At 43.3% G+C, this 16,610-nt stretch overlaps 1 protein-coding gene across 1 annotated transcript in view; it reads right to left on the reverse strand.

Annotated features, from left to right (window-relative positions):
• The window catches only part of LOC108576763 (hormone receptor 4-like), an 18,137-nt gene extending 4,139 nt beyond the window's left edge, over window positions 1-13,998 (reverse strand). The window contains exons 1-5 of the mRNA XM_017939821.1: window positions 13,899-13,998; window positions 6,234-7,277; window positions 5,408-5,954; window positions 3,745-3,955; window positions 2,754-3,107 (exon numbers count right to left, since the gene is read on the reverse strand). Coding sequence (XP_017795310.1) covers window positions 2,754-3,107; window positions 3,745-3,955; window positions 5,408-5,954; window positions 6,234-7,277; window positions 13,899-13,998 — 2,256 coding nt within the window. The remainder of the gene's footprint in view (window positions 1-2,753; window positions 3,108-3,744; window positions 3,956-5,407; window positions 5,955-6,233; window positions 7,278-13,898) is intronic.
• Between the last annotated feature and the right edge of the window lie 2,612 nt (window positions 13,999-16,610).

Below are 16,610 nucleotides of genomic sequence, written 5' to 3' on the forward strand. Positions count from 1 at the left end.
GATAGCAGTTGCACACCGAGCAGGCGATATTCGTCGCACAAATAATGCCCCGGCAACGTTCGCCGCCGACTCGTTAAACTTGCACATTGACGAATTAGAACGATCTGACGATGATGATCTACGATGCGCAATTTCGATGTCGCGTATCGATCTGTTGACGATCATCTCGTAAGTAGAGAAACACGCATATTAGCAACGATGAAATGTCCATAATCTACTCTGTTACGATTGTCTCGTGACGACAATATTTGATTATCGTCGATTAGTGATAAACCGTGGCGTGCCCGTTCCATATAAAACGAGTTCATCTTCTGGTGGATTAATTTCCATTGTCTAGGCTGTTGTAGGCTGCGGAGACGCCGCGAAATAGTTGTTGCAGCGGAGCTCGAATAGGAAACACTTTCACGATGTAAAAGATAATACTGTGTTTAGACGAGTACGAAAAGGTATGCGAGACGACGACGACCAGCCGGCTCTTGAGCTCGCTGCTCGTTGTATCTATCGACTTTCGTAATGTGGGAAACCTTGAGGCTTGCGCAAGCAGAGTCGTAAGAAAGTGAAATTGCAACTGGGAGTTCATTCATTTCAGGATCGATCTCCTCGAAAGCGATCGGCGATACTCCCTTCTTCCTCTGTTTTCTATTTTCTTTTTCACTTGAAAATTTTCTTCGCTCTTTTGCTTGTTGCATTTCATCTTGATCATTTTTTCGCCCCCCCGTAGTTCCTTCATTTTTTCTTTCCGTTTCTCAGTGAAAAATTTTGTGTAGATTTCTGGCACTCTTGTTCCTCTGTTTTCTATCTTCTTTCATTGGAAAATTTTGTGCACTCTTTTGTTTGTGACATTTCATTTTGATAATTTTCTGGTCTTCTTCTTCCTCTGTTTCTTTTCTGGAAAATTTTTCAGTATTCTTCCGTTTGTTGAATTTCATTAACAAGATTAGTCCTCAATTCCACCGTTTCTCGACACGATCGCACAAATGAAGAATCACCACGAAGTTTGGAAGAAGAAGAAAAACTAGATCGTCTCGCGAGAAAACAATTTCCGTTTTTCCCTCTAAAATATCAGATCAGTTTTTTATCACCTGTGAGAACAAGTTTCTTACGTTAGCGAATACATCTCGCGCGCGAAACTCTGAATCGTACATATCAGCGCAGCTGGCGTAAACTTCTCGCTGCTGCAAATGCCTCGGACGATTTTGTAATCGCCGATATATCCACATTTCCTGTACGACTCCGAGCCTCCCCTGACCAGAAGCCGCGTAGTCATCGTGCAGAATGCATCGACCGAATGAAACGTATCACGAGTCATTGTTACAGACGTAACAGACGTTTCGCGAGCTCGAATATCGATGATGTAAACCTGGACTAACTCGATCACTGCTCGATATACTTCGCCTCGAGGAAGAAATCTTACGTGGAATTGAAATTTCACCGTTGTCTCCGGCATTGTTCGATCGACCAGTGGCAAATTTTAGCCGGCGAAGTGTGCTCCTCGATGGAAAATAAAGTTTGCAAGAGAGAGAGAGAGATTTTGGTTGGTCTGAGCATGTGACTGGAATCGCGTGCAGCTGGTTGGAAAGTGAAAGTGAAGAAGATGCCTTCGGGACGTTCTCATCAGCTGCGCATTCTCCCGGCGAAGATCAACTTTTGTCGACCCGCGTGTTCGATTTCTAACGAGCCGCCTCGTATAAATCACTCGAAATCGTTGTGTTACGGTCGGTACCCGACGACGTTGATCTATACGCGGCTGGCAGGGTGTTCTAGAGCGTTGAGACACGGGCCGAGAGGAAAAATGTTTCACACGTAGGTACGCTGCTTTGCTAGAGTCGAGCACGTTAGATAATCTTGGCCTGATGGAGAGCTGATAGAGAAATCCAATGGAATCTCTCTTACACGCTGTATCCCTGCGCGCTTCCATGAATTATCACGCAGAAACATCGCGTGAAATCGAACGGGTTGCGTCACGATCCGCGCTCGCTCGCGAAGAAATTGTTGGAACGGATAGAAAAACAAGTGGAAATTACCGTGCTGGTTTAACACGCTTAAACGATCTCCTGTTTCATGGGTCGATACGTGGGTTATTCGACGATCGAAGTTTTGCTCTTCTTCGGGCATGTTGGTTTTTTTCGAAATTTGCCTCGCTTTCTAATTTAAGATTTTCCCGGGAAATTGCACAAATGTCGTCTTTTGCGGAAAAATGACAAGGTGGCGAAGAAAAGATTGTGGTGATAGTAGAAACTATCAGTTCTCGAGGAGTGATTGTTCGATATGTATGCAAAGTGGAAAAGGAAACTAGTTTTTAATTCATCCGACAAATTGAAAATTACTTCATACTTGTGAGTTAATTGGTTCAATAGAGGGAAGATAGATTGCAATAATGGGAAACGTAACGAATACCGTAATGTACCGTGTGCTTTTGTAACTGTAATATCCGCTGAATATGCATTTCGAAATTGGAATGCAATATCAACGTTTGACACTTCAAAATCAAAGAGCTCTCCTAAAAATTACAATCCTTCTTTTCTTAAGATTCAAAAGAACTACAGGGTTCCATGAAAAAAGGAAATGAAAATTTTTCAAAATTGAAAATCAAACTCTTCACGTTTGAATTCGAAATTAGCGAACCATTGCTGCCAGAAAAGAACGTTGTACGGACTCGATAATTGCTGTATTCGAACCGGAAGGAGGAGTTAGAGTTACAGAAAGACACGGTAAAAATAAAAAGAAAAAAAGGAAAAACAACGTGAACTCACTTCGGAGGGGTTGGTGAGCGCCGTCTTCAGGATCGTCCCGTTAACAAGGTGGCCCGAATGCGCAGGGTGGCTTGAGTGACTGGTGGTAGATTGCGAGTTGAGCGGGTCGCCCGACGAAATCTTGTGATGATGAAGAAAACTACCAGCTAGCTGAGCGTGCTGCTGTTGGCTATGGTGAGCAACTGCGGCTACAGCCATGTGTTTGTCAAGCATCGTCGAACCCATGGTGCTTTTGCTACCACCAAGGGATCCCGACCCGTTAACACCGCCAACGTTACCACCGCTACTTATGCCACCCATGCTTCCGCCCACTCCACTTGCTTTGTTACTTTTCTTGTGCTTTTTGTACTTCACCTGTGGAGATAGGAGGGTGGTGTAAAAATTAACCGGTTTCCACGGAAATTACTATCGTGGCTGATAGTTTGGACCTATTTTCGGAGATTTTGGTATTTGTCCTGTGTCGACGTGTAGATGTTCTCGTGAAACTCTAGTAACTGATTTTTATCGCGGCATAGGGCAATTGGGTTATCACTTTTGATTTATGGAATTTAAATTAAGGAGGTGTGCCACTCTGAGGTGTTTGAAAGTAGTTTGGGAATTTTTTTCCAATGTAACTACTAAATGAAAAGTTTGGATTTTTTTAGAGGACATAAATGGCACTTTCAGCTTTCTTCTGTAATTTAAAAAGTAACCTGTGAAAAGAATTCCCGAACTTTGCCTATTCTTGGACGCCTCAGAGTGGTGTACTCCCATAAGAGTGTCGATTAAATTTCAGGAATTTATCAGCGGAGTAAATTTGTTTCTTTGTCAATAAATTTTCAAACTTTTGTGATCATTATTTCGGAAAATTTCGCTGAGGTAGTCAAAACTGACTTTAGTCAAATCACTGTATGCTAAATTACGTGGCTGAATGCTCAGCTTTTGTTCTTATCACCTAACACAAGAGAAGGTTTCTAAGTGTATTTTAAAAAGTATAGGTCAGCGTACTAACCTTGTAAAGGTTATAGACAGCACCAGAATTTCTTCCTCCAGGCATTCGATCCTCTCGAACGGCCTGAAGAACCATACCCTGTTCAATGCACTTTTTGAAACGGCAGTACTGACACCTGTTCCTTTGGGCCTTTGTGATTTCGCAGCCACCTTCCGCCACGCACGTGTACACTCGCCTATTTTGTACAGTTCTTTTGAAGAACCCTTTACACCTGCACACACGTAGTCTTGTTTTTCACACTGCACATTCGTAAGGATAGGTACATCTATTAAAATTATCATAATTTTCTAGCCCAGTATGACACAGTTTTGTCGATTTTTCACGAACTTCAAATAATTACAATTATAATTTGAAAAACGACATTTCATTGGAACCAATCTAATAGTACAGAGAAGACACAGTCAGATGTAACGTACGATTACTCATTACGGGGTTTTTGTTGGAGAAATTAACTTGGAAAGTGTACTTTCCGCTTCTCATGGGAGTATCTTGATACTAGGAACCGATTAAAGATTCATACTTGCAGAATTACGGCTACACTGGGATGCACGGCGAAACTCGTCGTCGACTTTTCCCAACTAATTTGCCGGATTCGTCGGATAGGACGATAGACATTGAATAAACTGGCGTAAAAGCGGGTAACGATACCCAGTAGTAACCTTAGGGGCTAATCAGCCGTGTTGCAGGATATATTAGAACGGGAAGTACCTTGAAATACACTTTTCGTTTCACCTTGGAAACGTTGAAATACCACGAGATATCTTTAAAACGAGAAACTAATTCTAATCCATTGAGAAGCAAAGTAACACTAATCAACGACATTCAGTCTCAAGTAGATAGAATTGGGAAACATCTTTTTGAAAAAGTGAAAAGTCCAGATTTGGTGAAACAAGTGAAGATGAAAGTACTCTTCATCAATGAAGAATTCAGCTGTGAAAGCGCAGTACAAAACTCCCCAGTGCAAAAGCCGATGTAAAGATAAAACAAGACGAAAGGGGAAACGATGAAAAATGACGAAAGTGTTGTTTCCTGTCGAAGGAGGGATGTGTCTATCTATATTCATAGTTGAAGCGTGACGCAGTAACCTCGAAGACACTCGAAACAATATCTTTCTTCTTCCTCAATGCTAGAACACAGAGGTGCAAGTTGAAGATAAGCAAAGGTCAGAGTTCGCCGTGAGGCACCCTCAGGACTGTCACTACTGCATGCCTAACTTTCCGTACATATTTCCGTGTAATTATCTCTAATTAAGCAGATTGTCCAAATCTCCGGCGTGTAACGTGTCGCGTAAAGGCATTCCCACCAATCGAGATACTCTCCCATTCACTTAAGACACCGATTGAACGTGAAGCAAACCTAAACAGTCGTTAGAAAATTATTAAGATCCTAAGAGAGGTGCGCGAGATCCCAAAAATGTCGGGAACTCGATATTTCCAAAATATCGGGATTCTGAAGAGTTTCGTTTCGAGACTAGCTTTGATACGACCATAATACGCACCCTAATTCATAGATATTTTTGGGAACTTAGGAAAAATTCTCACCCCGAAATTTTCGGGTTCTCGCACACCTCTAGATCCCAAGAGACAAAATGGCTACCTGTGACGACGAGCTGGCTGAAAAGGAAGAAAGTTTCGTAGGAAAGCCGTTTCGTGACATCTCTTACCCTTCACACGTGATGATACCGTAGTGCAAGCCTGTAGCTTTGTCCTCGCAAATCATGCATATCATAGGCGTTTCATCCTCTTCGTGTTCTTGAGGCGGTATCGGCGGTGCGGGAGGCGCAACCGGCATCGACTGCGACGCTGTCTCAGACTTGACGACACCTCCGTTCCTTTCCCATGTTTGACTGGATCCGGAAGCCGTCAAGTTGAGCGCCTGCATCTGCTGCGCGGCCGGTAATTGCGTCAAATCGCCGGCCCATAACCTCTCCATGTTGAGTGGCGGACCGGATGAATAGGAAACTGAGGGCGGTTTGCCCCTGGACTCCTGTCCAAGGTTGAGGAGAAGTTGGGCAGCCGACTCCTCCGACGAGGAACAGGATGCCGCCGCGGCTGTGGTTGTCCACGAGGCCGCTGGCGGTGGTACAGGATCCAACGGTGGCGCGGACCATATCATCGTCCTGACACCGCCGATTTCTCCCATGATCACTGTGGGAGGTGGTCTTGGGGGTGCAGGCGCGGGTCTTTGCGCCGGTGGTTTCATCGTTTCGCCTGAAATAGGGAAGAAACAAAGAAAGGATTTTAATATCTGTTGTTTGGTACATTTCCTGTCGGTTTCGAGTTTTCTTATCGGAAAACTACTAAAATTGGGCGATAAAGTAGACGACGATTGTGGTTATTGACGTAAGGGTTGAAATGTGGAGATTTTTAACACCCTTCTTTTTGTCGCGATAGAAAGGATCACTCACATTGTACGTAAAAAAAATCGTAAGGCAAGGGGTTATATGTGTATGAAATAAGGATATCGACGACGATTGGTAAATGACTTACACGAAGAGGGAGTACTAGTTGTCCCCGTGCTCGTCGAAGTAGCTCCATTCCCACCGCTTCCTGTGCTACTACTCAAACTTGTACTACTACTGGTGGACGCGACTACGATGTTCTGTCCATAGTTAACGGCACTGCTGATCACCCCGTTCAATAACCTTTGCGTGGCGAACCCTTGAACACCGTTGTTCTGCGACCAAAATTGATGATGAGCCAAAAGGTGTGGCGGCACCGAGGGCACTCTAGGTCTGAGTGGTGTCGGCGGGATCTGTGGTTGTTGTTGTTGTTGTTGAGTAGCATGCGTCGTACTAGCGCTAGGACTCATGCTCTGGCTAGGGCTGTATTGAGAAGATGGACTGCTCCGGTGACTAGGTTGACTGGAGGACTCTGAACGACCACCACCGCCGCTACCACCGCCACCTCCTCCGTCGAAAACCGAGTTATCGGATTCCTCCTTGGTCTGGACCGATGACAAGTCACCCTTGTCCGGGCTGTCGCTCCTCGATGTTGTTTCTTGGGGCATCGGAGTCGTGGAGACCGCTTGCATCGGCGAGTATGGCGACATCTTGGTAGACACAGGTGTACCGGAACGTTGTTGTTGATGCTGCTGCTGCTGCTGTTGTTGCTGCTGCTGCTGTTGCTGCTGTTGATGATGATGGTGGTGGTGGTGCTGCTGCTGCTGCTGCTGTTGCTGCTGCTGCTGTTGTTCTTCGACGACTCTGAAGCCCATCATCGAAGTGGCGTCCGGGAAGACTGAATCTGGCGACGCACGGTCCGAACAGGCTGTGTCGCGAGGTTCCAAGCCACTTGCCCCGCCACTTCCGCGAAGAGGATCTCGCGGTGTCCCTGGACTCGGGATGCCTAGCAGATACTCGCTTTTGACTTTGACCACGGGGCAGCCCGGCGAGCCTGGCATGTTTGCCTCCGGCGACAGGGTTGAGGTGTCGGCCATGCTCTCCCCTGGAGCAGGAAAGTTTATGGGTGAAGGAGCGTCCGCCGGCTGGATCCCGAGCGGCGAGCCTGCTGATCCAAGGGATACCGGGGAGTCTGAGAAATAAGGCGTTGGTCTCACGTTTATACTCGATGGAACATTTTGCACAGGTTTACCTCGGGAAGGCCGCGATTAACGGGCGTGGATGAAGCGCGCGATTTGTCCTGACGCGTGTCGTGTGCACATGATTTTGTCATGATGATGGTCATGATGATGGTTGGTGGTTGGTGGAGGGCGATTCTCTAGCGAAAGCTTGTCAACGAATGATTTTTTTACGAACGGAGGGGAGTTAGTGAAAGAGACGTTGTCGATGGACGACGATGAGAAGTTGAAATGGAGATCTACGGTTGATGTTCCTCGGACGAAGTATAGCTTTTTACCGTTCGACTTGTAATACACCGAGACTGGTGATACTTGGCTAGGGAAAGTTGGAAGTTACGAGAACACGGAAGATTCGCCTCAGTTTGAATAATCTAAGGCTGCCCTAATAGAGATTAACACATTAGCTGCGTTCTGCTGTGACACTTCGTAGCGTAACGTATTGTTCATTACCGCTCTAGTTCGATTAGGCAACCGAGTTTCACCGAGCATTAATAACTATTATCGCAGACTGGAGGATTGCATCTCTCTCTCGTGCATGATTCGCACGAAATTATGAAAGTTAAGCAGGATGAAATTCTTGTCCGTTCGTCCACCGGTTGAACTATTCGATTCAATCGATCGCGTAACTGTCTTGAACTTCGATGCTTGCGTTAATGGGTTTGGTCTGGGTGTTATAAAAATGTTATTAATCATCGTGCATAAGCATGCCTGGTGGTCTGCCTGGATGATTAATAACACTTATCACAGCCTGCTGTCAAACCGGTGTTCTACAACGTTGACAGACGCGTTTCGAAAGAAGCTTGCCGTATTTTGTTGCTCCTATCAGTTTCAGGGATCTAATCGAACGGGTTGCAACAGTATTACCTCTTTTCCCCGTCAACTTTTCCATCATTTTTCTCTTACTCCTTCTGCCTTCCAAACTTATCTATTCATCGGGTATAATTGTTCTTGAAATTTTCACAGTTACACTGGATTTATCAACGAGTGTCAGAAAATGGAGCTTGCCCAGTAAAGATTGCAAAGTGTCTGTTTAATTTTAATCGAAATCGATTTTCTAATCTGTGAACTGAATTCACCGTGCTTGATTCGTTTCTGAATTATCGATACAAATTGGGTTTCTATTTCGAAATTGAAGAAAATCAACGGAGAAAACGATGCTTTCTCGATCGTACTTAAATAGAAAAAATTGACAAGTACCCTGAAAGTAAGTCGTCAAGCTCGTCAACGAGACGAGAAACATTTTCTCCATTCACTTTCCGTTTTTACGGGGAGATTTAACGGGAGGGAGAGGACCGGTAACTCGATGGTGTGTAGTATTACTTTAAGGTTGTTGAGACAGGGAATCGTATCCCCTTTGTACAGCATGCCCTAGGGTGCGAGAAGTGTTGGAAAATTGCACGCGCAGGCTGCAAGGATATTTCGCAGCGAGAGCAATTTACGCGGCTGAAACGAAAGTGTAATACTCGTTCGGAGTGGTTAGATCGTGAAAAGGATGTGGGACTCTACGGTTGTTCGTGTAGGTCAAGGAAGGAATGCAGTTGACAAGGCCGAGTTGTGATTGTAGGTACCCTAGCCACCAGTTTTCCAAGCTATTAATAGTCCGATCACCGTCGATATATCGTTTCTCGCAGATTATTCTTCTTCTTATTTTTTTCGATCGAATGGAATCGATTCCTTCAGGTTTTCCAGCCGTTTCGATTCTTAGTACGTGTCGCGTAACCGTAGGAGAGAGAGAGAGAGAGAGGAGTTCATTCATCAGTGATGTCAACGTCGCGAATGAGTTGAGAACGAACCGATGATTAACGCTATGCTCGTGATCCGCGATTAATCAGTTGACGATTATGATCGTACGTCGATGGTTTGCGATCCTTAATCCTACCGAGTGCTTGGAAATGATCGGCATTTAAAATTGTCCGTTTACCGAATATCGACGAGCACAACATCGTCTTGGAATCGTAGCAGCAGTGTCGATAGTCGAACATCGAGCCCATTATCAGCTGGGATCGGAAGTAACGACGAAAGTTGTAGTAGCTGTGATACGGTGACGAGAAGATACCATTGTACGGATGACACAGATAAGGATACGATGGAAAATTATTGAACGGGACGTGTGGAAACACTCCTAGGTCCATGTTTAACGAGTTACTGTTCTCGATCCAGTGGAGATTAGGCGCGAGGAACAGGTTGTTCTTCAGCGGAGAGTTCATTGTTTCTTTTCAACGTCCCCGCTCTGCTGTTGATGTTGAACTTTGTTCGTTGTACGCACTTGTCGAGTGACGTTTTTGTTAGGTTCAATTTTCTTTATGGATTGTCTTTGGTATCGCAGACATCGTTGCACATCTTCACGTACATCCGTGCTTTACTTTGTACCCTTTATTTTGAATTTTTAGATTAGCGAGGAGAAACTTTTGCAAATTCAGTTGAGACTTGTATAAAATATTTGCAAAATATTTTGACACGTGAACGCAATTTGGGGCAATTGTTGCGAGCGAATTTGAAAATTTAATTGTAAATGTTGGATTTATGCGTATATTTTAATTATGCAAAAATGACGTTGAAATTTAGTTACTTTTACTCGTGAAAGAAGTGGCAAACTTCCGTCGAATGAAACACTTTGAAATCACCGTAAAAATGCATTACTGTTGTAAGTTATCTTTAAACATTTATCGAATGAATTTTACGCAACGATCACGCGAGAAACGAATTTAAGTAGAACAGTATACCACTGGTCAGGCTTCGTTTACGCGCGCAGCGTTCATCCACGTTATCACTGAAACGAAACTCGAAAATCCCCGAATAAATTATCGTCGAAGCTCATCTCGTACTTGATCAACCGAAACACAAAAAAGAAGACCAAACAACCAGAGGTGAATCCGAACGATATCGTCGTATTATGTTAACGAGCGAACCGGACCACATACACGGTAGCATAACGAGGCAACAGATCAATTATCGTGTCTCTCCGAACCGTCGAACTCGGTCTAATCAGTCCTTTGCCTCTGTTACGAAAATCTCACATCCCACGAGTGAATCCTCTTGGAAGAAGAAACGTGCTCCTCGGTTCTCTTTCCATATTGTTGCATTCATGAAACACCTCACGGCTCCAGCCGGCACACTGTCGTCACCGTGTAATTGCGTCGCACGTTCCTCCAAGTATGACGTTGCTCCTCGCGCGTGGCTCCACGGTGAAAGATCAATGATTCCCCCGAGACGCAGCTCGTCGAGTTCGATCCTGGTGCACGCGTCTCTCGAAAAGCAGGTTCATTTATCGGCGAACCTCGGTCGATGTCCTGCGAGACCGGTGTGAGAAAAGACGAAGAAGGAGAAAAAGGATGGAACGGGACGTTTGAACGAGAGAAACTGTGCACACGTATTCTTCAGGTCCGCCGTTGCTTCCGACGTAACAACAATCCAGGTTCACCGTCGTTACCATCGATACGGCTTCCCGCCAACGGCAGTCTCTGACCTTTAATCGCTGGTAGGTCGAGGGTCATTGGTATCAGCCGCGTTCACAAGCTGTTCGCGAAAAATCGATGCAGCCCAACACACACAGCTGGGCTGTGTTAGCTTTTCACCGCAGATAATTACTTTCTCTCGTATCGTTCCCGTTCCGTTCGTATTTACTGCGTTTCGAAATTCGTTGGTTAGGTTGTGTACCAAACAGGCTGCGTGGATAAACCGTGTGACAGGGAAGGTCTTGCGTGCTTGCACGAGTTCAGGCGAAGCCGAACTAGCACCGGTGCACGTCCGGGAAACCGCGTGGGTTGATATTCAACCCTGCATCGCCACCAGCAACCACCATCCCCCCCCCTCTCTCTCTCTCTCTCTCTCTTCCTCTCTTCCTGGACTTACCTTTTCCCGTTGCTTTGCACCGGTGTTCCGACCTACCCCTTACTGTCATCGTCCGTTCTTAACACGTTCGCTATCAGAGTTACGTGTGCGCGACGTTCGAATGATAGAACGGTGTTATCTGCGTGTAATGCGTTATGAAAAGTGCAGGAATTTGTTGTATTATGTGAAATTGCAAAAAAATGTAGATATTAACCCTTTGAGCGGCGAATACTCCCTGCAGAAGCTCTCCGCATACTTTTCTGCTAGTGTGAACTCTGTTTGTTAATTCTTTTACACGAAATTAAGTAATGAAAGAGCGGGTGGTCCGCGGAACATATTCATCTCGTATAAAGATAACTGTAGCTACACCCTACGCGGGAGATGGAAAAAACTGACAAACGCACATATGCGCCTATAATGCACACCGATAGCTTTCGCCGGACGCATATATGCATCCATAGCACTCAAAGGGTTAAGAATGTAAGTGAAAATTATTCGATGGAGAGTGGACGATGCTGGAAGAGAACCGTGGTAGCGAACGTGTTAACCCTTTAACGAGGGAACCTCGGTGACCCGAAAATTGCAAATTTCTTGAAACTTTGCAGAGGTTTGTAGAGGACCTTAAGAGAGGTATCGGGCAATTTTTCTTTTGCACCTTTTTCGGTTTTTTGGGGTGAAAATAGCCTTTGAATGGAGATAAGTGTCCCCTTAAGTCCATGATTTTCGTATATTTGTGCATTCCAAAGGAGTAGTCTACCAATTGGAGGTGTAAAGCAGACTGTTTTAACCGTGAAAAAGAATTTAAGACACTCTGGACTTAGAGGGTTAATGAAAATTCGTTAGAATGTACGGGACTGTGGAGTTTCGCTTGGATTTAGAGGGTTAAAACCGATTGGTAGGATAACAAGGTAGAACGTTCCTCTTTGAAGCAGCCTGCAATTACCGCGCCGGTGATAAAGCAGAAGTGTACGTACTCGATTGAATATGAGGATTTGCTAGGAAAGAGAAACGCGTAAAGTGTGGAATTTTACAGCGGGAATTGGGAAAATTACCGCGCTCGAAGAAAATTTGATATGAAATTGGTGTTGCGGTGGTCTATGTATTAAAACACTTTTCGATTGCTTGGAAATTGTTTTTACGACGGTGGTAGGTGTTAATGTGGACGCACCAGGGAAATTATAAATTGTTGAGAAAATCTGTTGGACGTAGATTATGAAAGTTTGGTTTTATATTGATTTTACTGGATTTTCTTGTTATAGTTTTTTAATTTTGAAAATAAAACGTGTGTACGTAGTTGGAATTTGCAAATTCTGCAATTTGTATTAATGATTGATGCTTACTGCTTTTCTTTGTCTAACGAAATTTAGAGAAACTCATGAATTAATACTTTTTCATTCCTTTTCCAGAATATTTTCTATGGAAATTCAGTGCATTTTTCTTTTCAACCAATGCATTCTCCGTATTAAGATAATGGCAATAAAAAGGAAGGTACTTATTTTTATAGATTTCAACTGAAATTTGAAAAGCTATTCACTCAAGAGGCAATTTTCTCTTGCAAAATATTTTCTATGGAAATGAAATGCATTTTTCTTTTCAATCAACGCATTCCTCAAGTGTTAAATTAACGACAACACGAAAGAAAAAAATGCTTCTTCTCTAAATTTCAAAGTCGCGTTACGCGTCCTTCCACGAAATGATTCAACAAGTGAGGCATTCTGAACGGTGAAAATTATGAACAGACGCATTATGCACACTGACCGCGTTGACATCGTTATTTAAATAAGCTATTTTATTGCAAAAGTCTGAGAACCGAGGCGCATTGGAGGTGATCCAGGATTTTTCGTTTCGGTATGAATTGTTCGGCGAGTGTGGGAAGAAGACGTGATAAATTCAAGCTAGCTGTATGTGTACATAACATCGGTTCTAAAAGTTGCGCTCGTATATGTAACGATACGGTTATGAGTTTATGGTTTTCAAAGCGGAACAGATGAAACATGATTGATGTTATACACGTCGTCCGTATATACAGTGTAATATACGCAGGTTATGAAAATCGGGGCAATAAGGGTATCAAATATGGCATTATGGGCGGCAACTAATCATTAGAGTTGCGCTGACCACTTTCATGACTCGTTCTGGGTATTCTCAATAAGAAAATATTGCGTGCACGCTGCACTCTCGCCAGACAATGATATACGATCCCTCTCGAAGACACGATTACGCTTGGCTGTTCAACTCTCGATACGTATTGTTTGGCTCGTTTCACAATTAACCAGCAACATTTCGATACCAGAAGAATCGTTTATTATTTCCAAGATGATCGTGAACAAAGTACCAAGAGTTGCCTCGTCGTTGCCTCTAAGGGATGTGTAATTCCATTGAGAAAAATGGAAGATACAACAACGCGTCGTATGTTTCAGTGAAAATGTGAATTTTCACGCTGTAACGATTTCCTGACAAGGATGTGACCGATTGGTTGGCAAAATGTGCGGAGGGTCCCGCTTTCACAGTTCGCTGCGCGACTTATCAACGAGATACTTGGATCCTGTATGTGATTAAAGTGAAATTAGGTCGAAGTTCGTGAGACGTTTTGAAGAATGAAAGAAGTACATCAGATTGATCTTGATGGATACAAGATTGAAGAGGAGGTTTTTATGGGGGCGCACACGATGTGTGTCTGTTGGATGTTGAATGCTAGTCGGAAGAAGATAGAAAAATTTCAATGATAAAACGTGGTTTCTTACCGTCGCTACTACATCGGGAGTCGACCTTCCTCCTTTTCAACTTGAGGTCTTGAAACAAGCTCATGTTGTCTAGCTCACACGGGCTGCTCGTAAGGGTCATAATTCCTGGAAAATAGAAGGAGACGAGAATAATTAGCCTCGTTGAATAATTAACGACACACGGACAGGAAATATAAGATGTTTGATGTATACACTACCGGCGAAAAGTTTGGAATCACCGAGCGTTGCAATTTGCGCAAAAATTTCCAGAAAACAGTCGGCGACATTGAGAATTTTTGATCGTTTGAATCAATTGACATGAGATAAGTAGATGAATGTGTTTAAATCTATGAAAAATTAGCAGCAGGTTTAATGTTGACGAAATGTGGGAGGCGATTCAAGACTTTTGCCCGGTAGTGTATATACAGTTGCGGAGGGAAGTATGTGGACACCGTTCAAAATAGAGTAACTTTTTTCAAATTGGTGCCGAAGGACTCGAGCGTTCTTTCGAGAAGTTAGAAGGATTAGTTGACGTGTAGAAAAAATTTGGAAAAAATTGCAATTTGTGAAAATTGTAAAGATCACAGTTTACAAATTTTGTTATCTGGACTTGTAACGAAAATTTCAAACATACGTTTCGTACATCGATGAAAATTTCATCGAAATGGCGAAACAGGCATCGGAAGATGTAAGAATCTTCAGATTTATTACAGTTCCAGGCCGAAAGTCGTGGAATAGCGATAGATTTTCACAATCTTTAACCGTTTGTAGCTCATAGCAACATTAAGAAGTATTTATATACACTACCGACAAAATGTTTGGAATCACTGTGCATTACAAGTTATACAAAAATTTCCTCGTTTAAATCAATCGAAATAAGGTGAAACACTGTCGATCTCCGCAACATCAATTTCAAATCTATAAAAAATTAGCAGCGGATTCAATTTTACCGTAAATTAGCAGGTGATTCGAAACTTTTGGCCGGTAGTGTATTAGGAGAGGAACTTGAGAATAGGAATATGTAGGACATAGTTGCAAGATGATGTACCACGACAAGTTGGGAGAATCGAGGAAATGAAAGTCGCTGATCTGGGACGAAAAACACCTTCGTCAATCATGAAACGTTTAGTCTCGTTTCTCTTTCATTATACAACAGTGATATAGAAACGACGAATGGCACAGTGAAGCTTTGCCAGGGATTAGGTTTCAGCGCGGAATTCACGAATAAAGTACAATTCGAGTGGCAGTTATTAGCTCGGACATCTTGTGCTGTCTTATTGTTACGCGTAGTATTATATTGTTGAAATATAAAGCACTTGGACGAATACATTGCTTCGGTTTTTGTACAGATTTTATACCGTGCACCGAGGGAGTCGATTTTTTTTTTAACGAAGAGTAGTGCTTTGCAAGAAATTGCGGATTTTAATTAACAGGAGAGCAATCCTTACTTTGAATTGTAGAAATTATTTCAGTTATGTCGATGTGCTTTTCATTGATCATTTTCATTTTCTTCGACTGTGGCGATAGGAGAGAATTTCTACACGTAATTTAAAGGCTTCAAAGGATAAATTTGTTTTTTTTCAAGGTCACCTAAGTTTCTTCCATTTTTTGCAATTTTTCTCACAAAACAAAATTTTCGTTCAGTTGATTCACATCTTATTCACATTGAAATCGTTTCAATTACGCGTACAAATGTTCTCGTGCCATCATAGCTAGAGATAATTAGGTGGCTCGTTTTACGCACCGTTTGTGGTAGGAAAAGATACGCTAAATTCAACTCTGCTTATTCTAAATAGCGTTAATTTGTATCTATTAAATGTCATGTTAATAGCGATTGATCAGATTCTCCATTCTGCAAAAATAATTGCAATAATACTATTCTGCTGAATTTATCAGTAAAGAATAGTACCTATTCTCGTCAGTTTCCAATAAAATAATCGCAAACAATATGTGTCCCGCAAAATTCATCGCTAGACAATACAATTCTCGCCAGTTGCCCAAATTCGTCGAATTGGAAGCTACACCAATTTTCCCTAGCTCCGCGATTCATTTCGGGCATAGGAGAAATATAGGAATGGACAGAACAAGATGCTTCTCGAATAGTTAGCTAGAAGTCATCTGGTTCGGCCGAGGATATCGGCTATCGCAAAGAGAACGGACTGGATGTGAAAGTACGTATGTCGGATGCACGCGTTCGCGATTACGGCGAACGCATAGTTCGCCATTAACCCCTCTTTAAGCCAATAGCATACAATTGGATCGTTGCATGGCAGTATCTTTGAGCGGTGCAACGTGCAAAACCCTACGATTCGACGACGATCTCTATCCTATGTCGTGCGATAAAGAAGTTGACGGAATTGGAGAGAATCTCGGTGAACAGAAACGAATGTAAGAACTGTAATGAAATAATTAGGAACGTGACGATGTAGCTTGAGAGAGAATAGACAAGAGAGAGCCGCGTGTGGGGAACGAAATCGTCCTATGACGAGTTTTACGAGCGTAGCTGAAAGCTAGACGAGATGTTAGCAAGTCCGCGCAAGTCGACTCGTGCACCAGGTCAGTTTAATAATACTCGTCCACTCATCCAGGGTGTTCCTGATAATGATAAATCGCGTGTTATCGCTGGTTGCCGGCTGTTGGTAATTAATGGCCGGGCAAGACGAGAGGCGGTTTTACGGTCGTCGTGAGAGAAATGGTCTATGACACATCATGGGTCGTTTTAATAAACATGAT

Source organism: Habropoda laboriosa, unplaced genomic scaffold (genome assembly GCF_001263275.1).
Source record: "Habropoda laboriosa isolate 0110345459 unplaced genomic scaffold, ASM126327v1 scaffold447, whole genome shotgun sequence".
Classification (NCBI taxonomy): domain Eukaryota; kingdom Metazoa; phylum Arthropoda; class Insecta; order Hymenoptera; family Apidae; genus Habropoda; species Habropoda laboriosa.